Source organism: Sus scrofa, chromosome 1, assembly GCF_054392235.1.
Source record: "Sus scrofa isolate SSC_HxYL_T2T_F1_AM1 chromosome 1, Sscrofa_HxYL_maternal_Yorkshire_Landrace_v2.0, whole genome shotgun sequence".
NCBI lineage: Eukaryota > Metazoa > Chordata > Mammalia > Artiodactyla > Suidae > Sus > Sus scrofa.
The window spans coordinates 250137507-250158024 of record NC_139383.1 but is presented as its reverse complement, the minus strand read 5'-3'; the positions used below and the strand labels follow the sequence as shown (position 1 = coordinate 250158024).

The 20518-nt window shown below is 39.0% G+C and overlaps 1 protein-coding gene across 8 annotated transcripts in view; it reads right to left on the bottom strand.

Annotated features, from left to right (window-relative positions):
- Window positions 1–20518, bottom strand: part of TDRD7 (tudor domain containing 7) — an 82897-nt gene that overhangs the window by 54880 nt on the left and 7499 nt on the right. For 4 of the 8 annotated variants that reach the window (XM_013993677.3, XM_001924680.6, XM_084990373.1 and 1 more), the window contains exons 2-4: window positions 12687–12899; window positions 8425–8566; window positions 7257–7470 (exon numbers count right to left, since the gene is read on the bottom strand). In XM_013993677.3, the coding sequence (XP_013849131.1) occupies window positions 7257–7470; window positions 8425–8566; window positions 12687–12893 (563 nt within the window). In that variant the 5' untranslated portion in view covers window positions 12894–12899. The remainder of the gene's footprint in view (window positions 1–7256; window positions 7471–8424; window positions 8567–12686; window positions 12900–20518) is intronic. The other 4 variants (XM_013993678.3, XM_021066290.2, XM_084990378.1 and 1 more) reach the window with 1 other exon arrangement.

Genomic DNA, 20518 nt, shown 5'->3' with positions numbered 1-20518 from the left:
CACTGTTTCTTATCTATTTTACACATAGTTGTTTTTATCTGTTAATCCCATGCCCCTAATTTGTTCCTTCCCCCTCTCCTTTCCCCTTTGGTAATCACAACTTTGTTTTCTATATCTTTGAGTCTGTTTCTGTTTTGCATATACATTCATGTGTACTAATTTTTAAATTCTGCATATAACTGATATCATACAGTACTTATCTTTCTCTTATTCCACTAAGCTTAATATTCTCTAGGTCCTTCTGCATTGCTGCAAGTGGCAGAATTTCATTTCTTTTAATGGCTGAGTAATATTTCATTGTGTATATATATATTCCACATTATCTTTATTCATTTGTCTGCTGACGGGCACCTACGTTGCTTCCATGTCATGGCTATTGTAAATAACACTGTTATGAACACTGGGGTGCATGTATCTTTTCAAATTAGTGATTTGCATTCTGGATATATGCCCAGGAGTGGAACTGCTGAATCATACGGTAGCTCTAGCTTCAGCTTTTTAAGGAACTTCATACTATTTTCTACAGTGGCTGCACCAACTTATACTCCCACCAACAGTGTACAAGGGTTCCCTTTTCTCCACATCCTCTCGAACACTGCGTATTTATAGAATGATTAGCGATGTTGAGTATCTTTTTATGTGTCTATTAGCCATCTGCCTTCTTTGGGAAAATGTCTATTCAGGTCTTCTGCCCACTTTTTTTGGTTTGGTATTGGTTTTTTTTTAATACTGAGTTGTATGAGCTGCTTATATACTTTGGATATTAACTGATCAGTCACATCATTTGTAAATATTTTCTCCCATCCTGTGGTTGTCTTTTCATTTTGTTGATGGATTCTTTTTTGGTGTTTTTTTTGGGGGGGAGGCACAACTGCAAATGTGAAAGTTCCCCAGTCAGGGATCAAATTCGCACCACAGCAGTCAAAATGCTGGATCCTTAACCTGCTGAGCCAGCCACTAGGTTTCTTCTGCTATGCAAAAGCTTTTAAGTTTAATTAGGTCCCATTTGTTGATTTTTGCTTTTATTTCTTTTGCCTTAGGAGTAAAATCCAAACAAATATTGCTACAATTAATGTCAAAGAGTGTTCTGCCTATGTTCTTCTAGGACTTTTATGGTTTTGGGTCTTACATTTTGGTCTTTAAACTATTTTGAGTTTATTTTTGTATACAGTATGAGAGCAGTGTATACATGTAGCTGTCCAGTTTTCCCAGCACCACTGTTGAAAAGACTGTCTTTTCTCCACTGCACAGTTTTGTCTTCTTTGTCATTGATTAATTGACCACAGGTACAAGTGTTCATCTCTGGGCTCTCTAATCAGTTCCATTGACCTATGCATCTGTTTTTGTGCCAGTTCCATACTGTTTTGACTCCTGTAGCTTTTTAGTACTGTCTGAAGTCTGGGAGGGTTATATCTCCAGATTTGTTCTTTTTTCTCAAGATTGCTTTGGCAATCTGTGGTCTTTTGTGGTTCCATGTGAATTTTAGGATTATTTATTCTAGTTCTGTGAAAAGTGTCCTGGGTACTTCTTTTTTTTTTTTGTCTTTTGTCTTTTGTCTTCTAAGGGCCGCATCCATGGTATATGGAGCTTCCCAGCCTAGGGGCCAAATCCGAGCTGTGGCTACTGGGCTACACGTGGGATCTGAGCCACATACACAGCTTACATGGGATCCAAGCTCACATACACATACACAGCCCACGTGGGATCCAAGCCACATCTGCAACCTACACCACAGCTCACGGCAGCGCTGGATCCTTAACCCACTGAGCAAGCCCAGGAATCAAACCTGCATCCTCATGGATGCTAGTTAGACTCGCTTGCACTGAGCCATGATGGGAATTCCTGTCCTGGGTACTTTGATAGGGATTGCATTAAATTTGTGGACTGCTTTGGGTAGTGTGATCATTTTAACAATATTAATTCTCCCAATTTAAGAACATGGGAGATCTTTCCATTTCTTTGTATCACCTTCAATTTCCCCCAACAGTGTTTTGTAGTTTTCAGAGTACATGTCTTTCGCCTCCTTGGTTAAGTTTATTCCTAGCTATTTTACTATTTTTGATGTGTTTTTGATGTGATTTTGAATGTGATTGCTTTTTAACTCTCTTTGATATTTCATTATTAATGTACAGAAGTGCAACAGATTTATGTATATTAACTTTGTATCCTGCAACTTTGCTGAATTCATTTATTAGTTCTAACAGTTGTGTGGTGGAGACTTTAGGGTTTTAAATATAAAGTACCATATTATCTGCAAATAGTGAGTTTTACTTCTTCCTTTCCAATTTGGATATTTCTTTTCCTTGTCTGACTGTTGTGGCTAAAACTTTCAATATTATGGGGTTTGTTTGTTTGCATGTTTGTTTGTTTTTGGCTGCACCCACAGCATGCAGAAGTTCCTAGGCCAGGGATCAAACTTCAGCCACAGCAGTGACAATGCCTGATCCTTAACCACTGGGCCACTAGGGAAATTCTCCAATATTATGTTAAACAGAAGCAGCAAGAATGGTCATCCTTGTCTTGTTCTCAGATTTGGCAGGAAGGCTTTTCACAACTGAGTATGACGCTGGTTTAAGGGTTTGTTGTAAATGGCCTTTATTATGTTGAAATCTATTTCCTCTACACTTTTGATGAATTTTTATCACAGATGGATATGGAATTCTGTCAAATGCTTTCTCTGTGTCTATTGAGATGATCATGTGATTTTTATACTTTCTTTTGTTAATGTGGTATATTACATTGGTTGATTTGCAAATGTTCAACCATCCCTGTGACCCTGGAATAAATCAAACTTGATCACAGTATATGATCCTTTTTATATATTATCAGATTTGATTTGCTAATATTTTGTTGAGGACTTTTTACATCTATATTTATCAAAGATATTGAACTATAATTTTCTTTCTTTGTAGTAGCTTTGTCTGGTTTTGGTATTGAGGATAATTTAGGTAGCCCTGTAGAATGATTGTGGAGTATCCCCTCCTCTTTAATTTTTTAGAATAGTTTGAGAAGGATAGGTATTAGTTCTTCATGTTTGGTAGAATTCGCCTGTAAAGCCATCCAGTCCTGGACTTTGTTTGCTTGGAATTTAATCTTTCTTTTTCTCCCCCCGCCCGCCATTTTTCTTTCCACAGTTGATTTTCAGTTTCATACCACTGTGGTCATAAAAAATACTTGATGTAATTTCTACTTTCTTAAATTTGTGGAAGATTGTTTTGTGACCTAGTATGTGATCTATCCTGAAGAATGCTCCCAGTAAACTTGAAAAGAATGTGTATTCTGCTGGTTTTGGACAGCAGACCAGTTGGACTTGATATCTATTAAGTCCAACTGGTCTATGTGTTGTTTAAAATCATTTTACCTTACTGATTTTTCTGTCTAGATGGTCTAACTATTGATGTCAGTGAGGTGCTAAGGTTATTTACTATTATTGTAAAACTATCTTTTATTTTCTCCATTCTTATAGGTGTGTTGGAGTCGTATCTCACTATAGTTTCAATTTACATTTCCCTAATGAATAATAAAATTGAACATCTTTTATTGTGTTTTTTACATTTAAAGTAATTATTGTCATGTTAGGGCTTATGTCTGCACTTTATTATGTGTTTTCTATTTGTTTCCTGTTACTCATTCTTCTGTTTTTCTTTCCTTGCATTCTTGTGAGTCATTTTCTTTGAAAATTCCACTCTGATTCATTTACAGTGTCTTTTAGTATATCACTTTGTATGGTTTTCTTAGTGGTTGTTTTATGCATTCCAATACCATATAATACCATAGTCTACTGGTGTCAATGTTTTACTATTTATTTTATTTTTTGTCTTTTTAGGGATGCACCTGTGGCATATGGAGGTTCCCAGGCTAGGGGTCGATACAGAGCTGTTGCTGCTGGCCTATGCCAGAGCCACAGCAATGCCAGATCCGAGCTGCATCTGCGACCTAGGCCACAGCTCATGGCAATGCCAGATCCTTAACCCACTGAGCGAGGACAGGGATCAAATTTGCAACCCCATGAGTCCTAGTCAGATTCATTTCCACTGTGCCAAGATGGGAACTCCTGTTTTACTACTTTAAATGTAAAAGCCTTACTTCCATTTAGGTCTCCTTGCCCTCCATACTTTACAAATGTAATTGTTTTCAGTTTTTTTCTACATACACCTCATCAGATGGCATTGTAATTTTTGTTTCAAACTAATATGATTTAAGAAACTCATGAGGAGAAGGCTAATACATTTATTTACACCTGTTTTTACCCATTCTCTTCTTTCCTTTCTGAAGTTCCAAGCTATTTATTTCTTTTCTGTTGAATTTCCCTTAGTTACCCTCTAAGAGTAAGTCAGCTAGTGACAAATTCTTTCAGTTTTCTTTCACCTGAAAATGTCTTTATTTTCCCATCATTCCCAAAGTATGTTTTTCCTTGATATAGAATTTGTGGTTGACTAGTTTTTTTCTTTTAGCACTAAAAAAAAAGTATCGTTTCCTTCCTTAATTGTTCCTTCATGACTGAATGAGAAATCCACATAAAACTGGTATTACCCCATGGGCGATGTGTCATTTCTCTCTGGCTGTTTTCAAATTTTTTCTTTGTCTTTAGTTTTCATAAGCCTCATTCTGATGTGTCTTGGTGTGGGATTCTTTAGATTTATCCTATTTGGGATGTCCTAGGTTTCTCAAATCTGTAGGTTGTATTTTTAGCCAAATTGAGAAGTTTTCAGTCATTATGATTTCAAATACTCCTTCAGCCCACTCTTTCCTTTAAGACTCTGATAATACAAGTATTATATTTTATCTCCCCCACATGTCCCTAAGGCTCTGCTAGATGTTTTCTTTCCCCATAGGCCCCTCAGGCTCAATTAGTTTTATTTGTTTTGCTTAAGTCTATTTATTATTCTTTTAATTATTTTACATAATTTCTAGTGTTCTATCTTCAAGATCACTGATTCTATTCTCTGTCGTATCATTCTCCTACTGAGATCATACACTTCCATTTTTATTTTGGTTGTTCCATTTGGTTCTTTTTTGTGTGTTCTCTTTCTTTGGTGAATTTTCTATTTTTTCATTTTTTCAAAAGTATTTGCAATTGCTAATTGAAGCATTTTTATGGCAACTGCTTTTAAATCCTTGTCAAATAACTCTTATTTTCTAAAATTTTTATTTATTTATTTTTTTAGGGCTTCACTTGTGGCATATGGAAGTTCCTAAACTAGGAGTTGAATTCAAACTGCAGCTGCTGGCCTGCGCCACAGCCACAGTAATGTGGGATCCAAGCCATACCTGCAACTTACACCACAGATCATGGCAATGCCAGATCCTTAACCCACTGAGCAAGGCCAGGGATTGAACCCACAGCCTCATGGTTACTAGTCAGATTTGTTTGCCCTGTGCCACACAGGGAACTCCAAATGATTATCTTTTCTCATTCAAGTTGAATATAACAATTGATTCTTCATTTGTAATCTGGACATTTGGACATGTATTAGGAGACTCTGGATCCTACCCAAATGTCCTGTTTTAGCTGGCAGCTACTCTGTTTAGGTTGATCATATACCTTCCGGCCCACTTCTGTACACTGTGGTTTCAACAATAATTTAGTTTTCAGGGCCCTTACGGTGCTATTCTAGTTTGGTACATTAACCTGCTGCTGCTGGGGCTCTTGCTTGATTTCTGCAGGTGCTGGCTATGGAAGCAGAATGCACTTATCTGGCCCCAGTGCTGCCAGGTGGGAGGGGTTGGAGCACACTAGGCTGCAGGTCAGAGAGTGCCACCTTGAGCCCACTCTTTGGGCTGCTTGGTGCTGGCAGGACCTTCACAGTCACTGCTGGTGCTATCTGCAGGGATAGAAGGCACTTACCTGGGCCATACAGTGAGGGGTAGGAAACACTAGACCATTGGGTAGAGAATGCTCCTCTGGGCCTATAATCTAGAATACCTAGTTTTACTGTCTTATAGATTCAATTCAAAATTTTGAAATTTAAGCACACAACCAGAGGAGAAATGGTACCTCAGTCACATACTGGACCCGACTAGTGTTCTGGGTTAAGATCCAAGTTTTAATTGTGTATTTTATAACCCTTATCAAAATTATAATAACCATAAACACCATTAAATATATACTATTATAAAAAATAGTTAAGGGTTACTTTAAAAATATATCAAAATATAAAAAATTAGTACCCTTTTACCTAACTTAAAAAACTTAATTTTTTAAATATTCTAGGGTTGGGGGAGTGCCTGGAGGGAGGGGGATTATCTTTTATACAAAATGGAATTTTTGAACGTTGATTTATTTACAGGAATACACTACAACAAAATTTGTTTCGCAGAGGCAAAGGAATGTGATACCAAATGTGGAAGAATGTGATACTGATCCATCTATACCAGAAGACAGTAAACTTTTTCTGTGAAGGGTCTAATAGTACTTATTTTAGGCTTTGCAGGCCACACTGTCTCTGCACAACTATTCAACTGTGCAGTCGTGTAAAACCCACCACAAATACAGAAACAAAGGAATGAGGCTGTGTTCCAATAAAACTTTATTTACAAAAACAGGCAATGGGCCAGATTTGGTCCATAGGTCATAGGTTGCTGACCTGAGTTACCTCATAAAACCATAAAACTTTGAGCCAGAAAAGAACTTTGATATCACCTAGTGATACTGATCCATTTAACATTTCTATTGGCAAATGAGGATATCACTAACATTTTCATTGGGAAAATGAGGACACCACAGCCCCCAAAGGTGACATACTTTCACGTATTTCACCTGGCTGGTGAATGGCAGCATTCAAAAGAAGACTTTAAGGTTGTGGTACTACTGCCAGTCCAGTATTCTGGCACATGGATGGATAATGCTACTGTCTAACTGTGGACATGATTATTGGAACACAGTAGAGTGTACAAATTAATGAGATTTTATTTAAAACTTACAAAATGAATTGTAAGAAAGGTTTTTGGAAAAAGTGGGTTATGCTGAAATAGCATCTCAGAGTAATTTGTGAGAGTTTTTAAAATGAATTCTACACGGAGTGATGACCAACAATGCACCAAAAAATACAAAACGGAGATATTCAGAGAATGACATTCAGGCAGCCAGGAAAAGCAGACTAGACTAAGCAGTAATGATGCATTTCCCTACTAACATGTGAATTTACATTACACAAAACAGAAAGTATTCCCTTCTTACCCTGAACACACATTTTTCACATTTATTATCTTAGGTTCACCAAACTTCTCCTTTTAGCCAGACAAAGCCCAAATACCTGTTGTTGGCAGACATGGTCACATGCCTCTGCACTGGAACATCTTTGAACACTTCATTTCCAATAGTTGTCTGTAATGTGTAAGGCGGCATTTCAGCATCAGATTTAAGTCCAAGAGAGTTTCCTTTGTCTCTTAACAGTGTTGGATTGTGTTTTTTGCTGAGAGAAAAATCTGAAGAAAATCCTGGTTGTCTGAGGGTTGCTTTTGGTTTTCCTATGAAGTTAGGCATACATAACGGAATCAATAAGCTTCCCCAAACCGTGGTTTCATTACATCACTCCCCTGTCCAGGTGTTTCCTATGGGTGACTATTACTCAGCACAGCTTTGTAAGAATATGAGGAGGTGGACACTGGAGGGTTGGTCAGCAGGGGGAGAGTAGATTGGTACATATTCAGCAGATGAAGTACTTTGAAATGTGGCTTCATCTGCTAGACTAACCCATTACTCTCCCTCTACTTACCAACTAATACTTCGGTGGTAGTCACCTCATATTCTTGCAACATCTTGGTCCTCCCATCTCTTCTCCATCAGTTTAAACTCTTCCAGTTGTTAGAGGTCTGGGTGCAAGCCTCCCTTTCACCACAAAGCCAAAGCCCTCCACTGCCATTCTCACAATGATTGCTCCTTTGTCTAAAATGCTCACTGTGGCATTTAAGCCATCTATTCTATTATATTATCATAGAACTATTTCTTGAGAATTTAGTTTTAGAACTGATTATAAGCTCTTTGACCTAAATGTTCAGTAAACACTGGCTGAGTTTGCCTATACTACCTTTGAGTACTATATAATTCATATTTTTCTGCAAACAGAGGATTCATACTAAAAGACATGATTTCCCAAATAAGACATGAACTCATAGGTTCTTGGTTCATCCAATAATGTAGAGGAGGCTTTCCCTCAAAATAATGCATGAAAGCACACTTTCCCATAATAAGTTTAATTAAAATCAATGCTGAGTTACTTCACACTGTGTAATTACTTCACTTAGTAGGTCATGCTCATCATGTTCACTTAATTTCAAATGGAAACACCAGCTTCAGGATGTCTCCTTTGACATAAGACTGTTAACAAATATCAGTATTTATCACGAATATAAACAATATTTCCATATGGCAATGTATTCACAGACAGGCTTTAAAATTTTTAGCATGTGAAAAGATCTTACCTTCTAGAAAAAATGGCATGGTTTTCTTTACTCTCATCTGACAGTTAACTTGCCGCCCAGTTTTCCTTTTAGAACTCCTCTGACGAGCCACAAGCTGAGCAATTCTTGCAGTTTCTGTGCACGCCATGGCATAGCAGGTAATCTAATCATGAAAGGCAAGGCGAGAGGAGAAACATTTCTCAGATTCCCTGGTACCTAGAGGCTGATTTTGTAAAGTGCATTTTGTGAGTTCACATGTCCCAAATCAAGCTGTATGCAAATTCATGTCTCTCTCTCCTTGGTAATGTTACAGGAAATTATACTTTCTGCAAGAGAAATCAAGCATAGTCTAGCACACCGAATAATAATCTTTCCTCAATTGAAAATTTCACTGACTCCTTAAACAGGTAATTACTAAGTATCTAAAATGCACAAGGTACTATAGGATTAACAAACCAAAAGAAACTGCATATATTGCACATATTATCTCATGTAATCTGTGAGATATATTTTATTCTCATTTTATGCACAGGAAAATGGAAGCTCAGAGAAGTAAAGCAGTCTTCTCAAGCCACACAGCTGGATCATCTCTCTGAATTCAAAGTATACACTCATAACTGCTATTTGTATTACCCCTTAAAAGACCACTGAATCCTAGTCTTGCCACTGCAACAGATTAGCTGGGTTATTTGGGATAAATAACTTTACTTCCAAAATCTCAGTATTATCAGCTGTAAGACAGGGAAGATCTTAGATCTGGGGTTTTCAAATGGTTTAATGGAGCCATAGGATCCCAGGGAGGTGCCTCAGGGCAGGACAGGGCAAGCAGAGGCCCTGGACTCTCAGGCATCTACTTAAAATACAGTAGCTCAGCTTTTTGTCTTAAAAAAAAATGATGGGATATATAGGATATCTGAAAAAAAGATTTGAAAAAAGTATGTAGACTGTTGGGACTAGAGGACCTCTAGAGCCCCATCTACTGTTAATGTCTTTGATTCTAAGTTGAAATCAAGAACAAGCAAGCAATGAGGCTTTACACCATAAGCCAGAACATTCTTAGTCCAATATTTCTAGTCCTGAAAAGATATTATAAGAATATAATTCCATTTTTTAAAAATCTTTACCATGTCATTGAATGCTAAATTGATGAGATATTTGGCAAAGTTGATAAGGGAATGACAGTTTTTTCAGCTGAATCTGGTACAGGCAGTGTTGTTGGTCACATAAGACACCATACAAAGAACATTACAGAAGATGGAACAACATAACCTTCAAGAGTATATCTTTTCAAATGATGCAACTGACAGGGGCTTAATCTCTAGAATATACGAACAACTTATACAACTCAGCAGCAAGAAGAGCCAACAACCCAGCTGAAGGATGGGCAGGAGACCTGGATGGACATTTCTCCTTGGAGGATATACAATGGCCGATGGGCAAATGAAGGGGGTGCTCATTTTCACTGATTATTGGAGAGATGCGGATCAAAACTACTGTGGGGTGCTGGTTCGCACTGGTCGGAATGGGTATCATTAATTAGTCCACAAATAATGGATGCTGGGGAGGGTGTGGAGGAAGGTGAGCCCTCCTGCACTGTTGGCGGGAATGTAGGTTGGTGCGGCCACTGTGGAAAGCAGTGTGGAGCTAACTTAGAGAACTATATATAGGACTGCCATGTGACTCAGCGGTCCCAGTCTTGGGCATATATCCAGGTAAAACTTTCCTTGAGACGGATGCGTGCACCCATATGTTCACTGCAGCACTATTTGCGGTAGCCGAGACATGGAGACAACCCGGGTGTCCACCCACAGATGACTGGATTAACAGGGTGTGGAATATGTGCACAATGGAATACCACTCAGCCATAAAAATGAACAAAATCATGCCATTTGCAGCAACATGGATGGAACCAGAGACTCTCATGCTAACTAAAGTCAGAAAGAAAAAGACAAATACCATGTGATTTCACTTATATCTGGAACATCATATAGGGAACAAATGAACCTTTCCATAGAAAAGATAAACATGGACATGGTGAGAAGACTTGTGGTTGCCAAGAGGGAGCGGGAGGAAGTGGGAGGGACTGGGAATTTGGAGTTAATAGATGCAAACTATTGCCTTTGGAATGGATAAGCAATGGGACCCTGATATATAGCACTGGGAACTATGTCTGGTCACTTGGGATGGAGCATGATAATGTGAGAAAAAATAATGTATTCCTGTGTGTGTGACTGGGTCACTTTGCTTTGCAGTAGAAAATTGATGAACACTGTAAATCAGCTATAATGAAAAAAATAGAAATCATTATAAAAAAAAGTATATCTGAACTCTGGAAAAAACCTCAAGGAATTAAACCATTGTAATGAGTACATTAAAGTTGGTTAAAAAAAAAAAAAAAAAAAAAAAAAAGAATATAATTCCGAAGAAAAGTTACATACCCAAATATGTGCATTAGGGGTTATTTTAATAGTCAAAACCTGGAGGAGTTCCCGTCGTGGCACAGTGGTTAACGAATCCGACTAGGAACCATGAGGTTGCGGGTTCGGTCCCTGCCCTTGCTCAGTGGGTTAACCATCTGGCGTTGCTGTGAGCTGTGGTATAGGTTGCAAACGCAGCTCGGATCCCGCATTGCTGTGGCTCTGGCGTAGGCCGGTGGCTACAGCACCGATTCGACCCCTAGCCTGGGAACCTCCATATGCCGCGGGAGCAGCCCTAGAGATGGCAAAAAGACAAAAAAAAAAAAAAAAAAAAAAAAATCAAAACCTGGAAACATTAAAAATAACCAAAAGAGGAGAATAAAGAGCTGAGTAAATCAGAGTATGGTAAGTATACGAAGCATTATTAAATTATTAGGTAATTCAGACATTTGATCATTTATGGATTCAACACATATTATTATTTATTTATTTATATATTTTTAGGGCCATACCTGTGGCATATAGGGTCGAATCAGAGCTGCAGCTGCCAGCCTGCAACACAGCCACAGAAACACCAGATCCGAGCCACATCTGTGACCTACACTGCAGCTCATGGCAATACCAGATCCTTAACCCACTGAGCAGGGGCAGGGATCGAACCTGTGTCCTTATGGATACTGGTCAGGTTCATTAATGCTGAGCCACAACAGGAACTCCTCGATACTTACTTATTAAGCACCAACTGTTAAGGGTTAAATCTCTTATCCCCAAGAAACTTATGAAGGAAAGAGAGACAAAGAGGCTACACAGAAAACATTATGTCAACTGTTATACTGGATGTATTACAAGATGCCAAGCAGACAGAAAGGAGGGTTTAAATCTGCCTGGGAGAACTAGGGTTGCTGAAGAAAGATTTATTATTAATATTTAATTAATTTACATCTTCTTATATAAAATTTATTACAGATTTAGGTGAACCTTTGACTACCCTCCCCATCCTGGGTCTCTTTTTTCTTCCACCCACTGGCTCTCCTACCCATACCCACGCCCCTAGAGGAACAGCTATTATTCAGTTCTGGTGAGAAATACTCTAAACCTGTTCCATTTATTTACATACGTAGAAATGTATATCCGAAAATGTACTGTTTTGGGGTGGGCAGGTCCCTTTTTGTCTTGGATGGTGCTGTGTCCATATCTATACTGTACACTGAAAAGTGAAACTGCTGGGTCACAGGTTACATGCAATAAAAAACTGACTTGCTATCACCCAACTGCCCATTCTATGTATAAAATACTCTTGCAGAGAAACGAAAGGATTTAAAATTATAGAATAATACGAGGAGCATTACTGAAGTGTACAAGTGAGAACAGGCCAGGGACAGAAGGGACTAAAGACAGGGAGGACAGCAGGGAGGGCCCTGTGATAACAAAAAGTGCTGGTCGACCAGTTAGGGACTAAACTAGGATTCTCTTCCAGACCAGGAATAGACAGGAGTCAGGTCAAATGATGAGAATTTAAAACTGCCTATTAGAGTCAGTCATCCAAAGCTTGTTAGTGACCCAGGCAAAAACAGCCATATAGGTCTGACATTTAGGCAGTTAACCTCTCGAGCAGAGTTATTTTGCTTGGACAGTGAAACTGGGTCAACTTCAACTTGAAACTTTAAAATTTAATTTGGTTAAAATCTTATTTTTACAATGGAAGCACTTTATTTAGGCTGTGCTCCGGATGTTGTTGTCTCTATCACTACCCATCTTAGCTAGCACTTTTCACTTTGACTTCTATTCTAATAATGAGATGCAAAGAGCCAGACAGGCAATTCAGAACTGGTTTGACGCTTGTGACACACACAACTACCTGCTTACCTCTCCCGATCTACTAGTCTCTATCCTGACAACTGCTGGCACACTTCTCAGATAGGCTTCTAGTGTAGGATAACCTAATTGTTTGAAGGGGATCCAGTCTCCAGTCAAGGATCTGTACTCTCCTTGGAGCCGGGGTAATGCTATTCCATTCTTATGAGACTGCAGAACAGCTCGTAGCATTTTTGAAACCAGATCTGCTTCCAGCATCTTCACCTACAAGAACACAGTAGAAGGTTATATAATGATTCATTAGTTTGTGAATTTTTTTGTGTGCGTATATTTTCAGCGTTTACACATGTTCAATTATTTCATAAACTATTACTGAATCCTTGCTGTGCTCTTACAACACAGGGAAATAACTGCTCTGGTAGAGGAAAGCACGGAACACTACAAGAACGCAGGGGTGAGAGACAGACACAAAGACTAGCCTGGGGAGGGAAGATGTCAGGGAATGTTTCCCTGGTGAGAGAAGGCCTGATGGAATCCTAAAGGACAAGATGGAATCAGCCAAGCAAGGAAGCAAAGGAGGCAGGGGTAGGGATGGGGAGAGGTGTCAGCCCCAAGTAGAAGAAAGAGAAAATTCGAAAGGTACAAAGGTGGCAGAGGATTCCAGGCAGGGAAGTGGCTGGATGTGAATGAACAGCCAAGACTCTAGGCTGAGGACTGAAAGGTGGAAAGAGGCAGACCCAGGAGAGATGGCTATCTTAGGCTAATACATTTGTATTTTGCCAAAAGCAATGGAAGGACTTTACATAGGAAAATAAAAGGATCAACTCTGCATTTTAGGAAGAACTACTACTCAGTGGTAGGGAAAATAAACCTGAAGGAGAAAGATAAATGAGTTGTAAGAACTGGAGAATACGAAGATCTGAAAATAGGGCCTTGGGAATAAACAAAAAAAGTCAATTTTAGAGGTAATTAGGAAGTGGAATCAACAGGAATTAACTGGTTTGAGTGATGAGAGAGGCCCCCAAATTTCTAGCTTAGAAGCATGGTGGACAGTAATGACCCACACTTAGGTGGGGAAGAGACAGGTTTGCAAGAGAAGAAGGGAGTGAAATCATTTTGGACACACGGAGGTTGGGCTGTTCTTCAGGCAGCCACGAAGATGTATTCACTACGAACTCAGGTCAGACATCTGAGCTGCTACTTATAGATGGGGTGGTCTTCAGCATATGTGTGGTATTTGGAGTCCAGAGAGTCAAAAATCAGGGTAATGATGGACTGCTATTGAAGCTGCCATTTAAGAGATGGGCAGAAGAAGAAGAACCTGCAAAAGGATAAGAAAAAGGGCCCAAAGAGACGGCAGTGGAAAGAGCAAAGTTCACAGTGTCACATAAACAAAAAGAAGAAAGAACCAAAAAGAATCCCATGTTCAAAAGTGTCATATGAAATAGAAAGGGCAACTTAGAGAAACAGTGAAAAGTGACTAATAAATTTTAGTACAAAGAAATCCATGGGGACCTTGGCTAAGGATTTTCATTGATCAATAACAGGCATTTTTTTCCAGATTCATATTGTCTTTGGACTAATGGTAAACAGAAGGAAGATACACTCAGAGACAGACAGCTAAGCAGCCAGGAAAAGTGAACTCAGTCTTTCACTGAAGGAAGGAGCAAGCCATGGACATCCTGTTAATTTTTTCTTCAATGGTGCTGTCCCATAGAACTTTCTTTTTTCTCCGGTTTAGAAAACAGAAAGGAGAAATGGCAGATAGCTGCAGCAATTTCCTCATTTGCCCAATTTAAAAGGGAGACAAAATGGCTCATTTGTGGGTGCTTTTGATTATAAATATGATACTCGAATGATAGCACAGTTTAAAATGGCAAACAACCTAAGTATGTATTATGTACTTCCCTTTACTAAATATTAACTCTTCCCAAATTGCCACCACCAGCACCAACACCATTTAATCAATACTATTAAATAGTCTAGGAAAGTCCTACACTAGGTCTATATTCTTATTCTATCTATAGATAGAAAGATACACATACAATACACATACTTATATTAAAATCTTCATTTAGGTGTAATTTACATAAAATAAAATTCACTCATCTTCTGTGTAGTGTTTACTGAGTGTTTATGTACACACACACACACACACATACACACACTCATGTAATCATCACCACAAGCAAGATCCAGACACTTATATCACAAAAATGTACACTCATGTGGTGTGTACAATATACGTAAAAGTAAAATGTACAACAGCAGCACAAAGAATGAGAGAAAGGAACTATAAGTATACCGTTGGAAGGTCCTTATACTACACATAAAGTAGTATAATATATTATTTGAAAGGAGAATGCAATAAAGAGATTATTATAAACCCACTACAAGTTAAGAGGTATAACTAATATTCTAGTTGTAAAGACAAAAAAGAATAAAAATTCAATCAAAAATCACATAGAAGTTAAAAAAAAGTTAAGTAGGAAAAAAAACCAGAAACAACAAAGAACGGATAGGGCAAACAGAAAACATTTAGCAAAACGACAGATTTAAAGTCAACCCTACCAACAATTATGTTAAGTATAAATGACTAAAATATCCCAATAAGAAGTTAAGGAGTTGGCAGAGTAGATATAAAAGCAATATTTATCTATGTACCATCTACAAGAAAACTATTTTAAATATAAATATATTATGTTAAAACTGAAATGCTAGAAAAAGATATATCATGAAAATATATGAGTATATTAATATCAGAACAAGGAACATTATCAAGAATAAAAAGGGGAGTTCCCATCGTGGCTTAGCCATTAACGAACCTGACTAGCATCCATGAGGACATGGGTTCGATCCCTGGCCTTGCTCAGTGGGTTAATGATTTGGTGCTGCCATGAGCTGTGGTGTAACCTATAGGGTGCAGGGGTGGCTCAGATCCCGCATTGCTGTGGCTGTGGTATAGGCCGGCGGCTACAGCTCCGACTGGACCCCTAGCTTGGGAACCTCCATATGCCGCAGGTGAGACCCTAAAAAGACAAAAAGACAAAAAACAAAACAAAACAAAAGAATAATGAGGGATACTACTCTTAATTAAAGAGCTATATATTATTTATCAGGAAGCTATATAATAATCCTAAGTGTGACTGCAACTGACATTAGAGTTTCAAAACACATGAATAAAGTTAATAACTAGAGATTTCAAAACGCTTGGCTCAGTAATTAGTAGAAGCAGTAAGCAAAAAAAATCAGTAAGGATACAGAGGAGCTGAGTAACATCATCGACCAAACTGACCTAACTGATATTTACAGAACACTCCATCCCAACAATAGCGGAATACACATTCTTTTCAAGAGCACACGGGACATCAACCAAGATAGAATATATTCTACTTAAGAACGGGAACAGGGCAAGAATGTCCCTTCTCTTCATTCCTATTCATTACCACACTGGAGGTCCTAGGTGGTGCAACACGGCTGATTTCAAAATTTCTATTAGTTGAAATGGTGCAGTATCGTTAACAGGACAGTACATCAATGGCACAGAATATATAGTCCAGAAATAGATCCACACATAAACAGTCAACAGATTTTTGAACAAGATGGCAAGGAAATTCAATGGAGAAGGTTCAATAAATAGTACTGGAACACTAGTCATCCATACATGAAAAATGAACCTCATATTAGACACAAGAATTAAATTAAAATGAATCATTTAGGTACCAAATGACAAAGTTAATATTGTAAATTTCTAGAGCACACACAGGAATAAATCTTTATGAACTTGGATAGGCAAAGAATTTTTAGAGCCATGGAAGAAAAAAACTGATAAACTAGATCTCAGCTAAATTTAAAATTTCTGCTCTTCTAAAGACTGTTAAGAAAATGAAAAGACAAATCACAGACTGAGAGAAAATATTTTCATGACATACCTTGTAAAGGACTGGTAACTAGCATATATAAACAATACACAAAGTTCAACAGTAAAAAACCAAAGGGCCCAATTAAAAATGTGCAAAACATCTGAAAACATACTTCACTAGCGTAGAGATGTAGATAGCCAAAAACACAATAAAAGATACTCAACAGCATTACTCACTTCCTAATGATATTAAAATGCATATTAAATCCACGATGAGCTATCACTACACACCTATTAGAATAGCATAAACTTTTTAAAAACTCCGACAATATGACGTGCTGATGAGAATGCAGAGCAATGAGAAGTCTCATACATTTCTGGAGGGCATGCAAAACGGTACTTAGAAGAGTCTGGCCATTTCTTATGAAGTAAAGTATACACTTAATGATATAATCAAACAAGCCCATTCCCACATAATTACCCAAGACAAATGATAACATAGCCACACAAAAATCTGTACTTCAGTGTTTATAGTAGCATATTCATAATTACTATAGACTGTAAGCAATCTAATTGTCTATCAACAAGTGAATAGATACATAAATGCAGTACAGATAGTGGAATAATAGTAGACAATAAAAGGGAACAACTATTGATACAGAAAACCATATGAATGATTCTCATGGTATACTAAATAAAAGAATCCAGATAAAAGGCTATATACTGTATTATTCTACTTATTAACATCTTGGAAAAGGCAAACTATAGGCACAATTACATCAGTGGTTGCCAAGGACTGGGGGATGACCCCAAAGAGGGCACAAGACAATTTTGGGGGTAATGGAAACACTCATGCAACTGTCTAAGTTTGTCAAAATCCATAGAACTGTAAACTAAAAAAAAAAAAAAAACTACCTTTTACTATACATAAAGCAGATCTCAAAAAACCTGAGAAAAAGTTCCTTCAAGTCGTGCTGTTTTGCAGTCAACTCTTTCCCCATCACACATACATTGGCCTGGCTCCAATTTGTCCAGTGATTGGCTTTCTGTCACTACAGATTGACTAGTGTTCCTGAGTCTCAGTTACCTGCAGTTCATTCCTTTTTACTGTACGAATATACCACAGGTTTTTTTCGTTTTTTTTTTGTTTGTTTGTTTGGCTGGGTTTTAGGGCCACACCCGTGGCATATGGAAGTTCCCAGGCTGGTGGTGGAATCAGAGCTATAGCTGCCGGCCTATGCCACAGCCACAGCAACATGGGATCCGAGCTGCATCTGCAACCTACACCACAGCTCACGGCAATGCTGGATCCTTAACCCACTGAGTAAGGCCAGGGATCGAACTTCCATCCTCATGGATACTAGTGGGGTTATTAACCAGCTGAGCCACAACAGGAGCTCCCTACCATAATTTTTGTTTATCCACTCAAATGCTGATAGACATACAGGGTGCTGCCAACTCTGGGGTACTCAAAATAAAGCTGCTTTGCAAAGACATATGTTTTACTTTCTCTTCTGTAAATTCTGAGAGTTGGGTTTTCTGAAAATTTAATATCCATAATAAGTGTGGAAGCAAAGTATTATTCTCATTCTGTAGATGAGAAATCCAAAGCTAAGAGATGCTAAATAACCAACATATCACATGTATGGAAGCCAGGATTTTAGTCCTGGTCTATTAGATGCCAAAGCCCGCATCCTTTCTATCATATTGCCCTGATGGGTACTGAAAAAAAAAGTCAAAACCCTAAAGATTGAACAGCAGGAGATAAGACAGTCAAGAAAGACTATAAAGCAAAGTGAAGAAGAGAAAAGAAGAGTGGTGTGAAATTTACAGTAGACTCAGCCTGCTCACAGGTACGGTAGGTTCCCAAGTCAATGGACAACTAGAGACAGACACTCTAAAGACTGACTAAAAACTCATGGCATTACCCCGATGTCCATCTATATTTTGAGTAGGCTGGGGAGAAGGAAAGAAAGGATGGCCTTTCTTTGGGATCTATATTTTAAGGCTGAGAGATGTTAAATCTAAAGTACGAGTTTTAGGAGTTCCCATTGTGGCACAGTGGAAATGAATCCAACTAGGAACCATGAGGTTGTGGGTTCGATCCCTAGCCTTGCTCGGTGGGTTAAGGATCTGGTGTGGCCATGCGCTGTGGTGTAGGTCGCAAACGTGGCTCGGATCTGGCCTTGCTGTGGCTGTGGCATAGACTGTCGGCTACAGCTCCAATTTGACCCCTAGCCTGGAACCTCCATATGCATGGGTGTTGCCCTAAAAAGGTAAAATTAATTAATTAATTAATTAAGTATGAGTTTTAGCTCTTAGATAGTAAAATCCTGATTACAAGAGAAATGCTTTGCTTTACGGCGCTTCGTGATTCAGCAGCCAAAGATCACTGAACTTTTACTACACAGTTATTTCCTCAAGTTATGAAAACCATAGGAGGCTGGCCGAGTTTTAATCTGCATGAGGAGAGACTAAAGAGTGGAGAAACTTCCCTGTGCCAAGCCTCCCCAACTTTCTCTCTCTGACCTCCACCTGTCCTACCCATGTCCTCTCTCCCTTTCTACAAACACAACCCCTCCCACCTACTCATCTAGAGCAAAACTAGACTTTGCCTCTTTGTACACCTGCACATCAAGGAGACCTTGACTGTGAGTTACATACACCTGTGTGTAGGTGGTCAGTACCCATGCAGGAATATACCCACTTGGGGTATACCTGGGATACTGGATGAAACCAGACTGCTTAGCCTACCTGGCTCCTCCCCTTGAAATTGCCCTGCCAGAGTTTCAGAATGAAGCACCTACGCTTCACCTGAAGAAGGGAGTTTCTACAGCCTCCTCTTCCCCTTCTTTTTGGAAAGAGCATCTGCTCCATTCCTACCTCCCCAATGAGGTCTAACTTTCCCCTGCTACTTAGGGGGTAGACAGCAATCACTAATTTGGAGGGCGGGGACTGCTAGTAAATGCATTCTACTCACTAATGGAAATTCTATGACTAAAATTCAACAGAACTTCAGTATGATGCTGGTTTGAAACGACAGGTCTGACCCCATCTTAGAAGCTAACCAGAGGCTTCTTCTACTGGTTGCCCTCTATGGAAGACAGCTCCCTCCACCCTAAGGAGAACAATTTCTGACCACTTTCTCTGAAATGTCCCCATCTATCTTCCTTACTTCTGTTCTGAAACAGCTGCCAGCAGGGATCTCCCAAATGTGCCACTTAACACATATTGGGGTGGGGGAGAGGGTCGCACCCCCCCCAACTCCCGCACAGGGCCTAACTGTCAGAGTATAGTGAAAGCTGAAGGCTCTGCCCAATGCTTGCTTCCTTTATCCCACCCTTTTTAAATGGGTTTTCTTCTTCTTTGGGGATCTAGATTCTGTCGAGAGACAGTGGTCTTCTGGCCTCTCTCCTAATTATCCTGTCCCTCTTTCCTAAGACTCTCAGCTATATTCCATGTAGACACAAACAAGGTATGTATGAACAGTGAGCAACTGATGATAAAGTTAAATAAATACAAAAACCAGTGCTAATCTATGTGGCACACAAGTGCTCACCCTTGTTTTTCACCTCTTTCACCTGCCAAACCTCACGTTTGCCTATCTTTGTTTCTTGGCCATTGTTAGGCTGTTTTTTTCTGAGTGACACTTAGCAACCTGACCTGAGAGACGCTCCCACCACACACATAACCTCTTAGTTTCACTCTCTTTAATGCACATATGATCATAATTACAACCCGGAGAAGTTTATTATTTCTTTGAAGAGTAAAGTTGCTGACAAGTGACAATGCGATCTGAGGGAGAGATGGGGGATAGCAGAAGAGCGTGCCCACATCTCCTCTTCTCACTCATGTTCCCCAAGTTCAATACCACTATGCAAATTTTATTTTCCGGGGACAAACCCCTTTTCTTGGGCTTTGATCTTCTTATCCGTAAGATGCAGGGGTTCTGCATTAGTGCTTCTGAACCACCCCTGCCCTCCCCGCACCACTAAGTGATACATGAAGATGAACAGGGCTG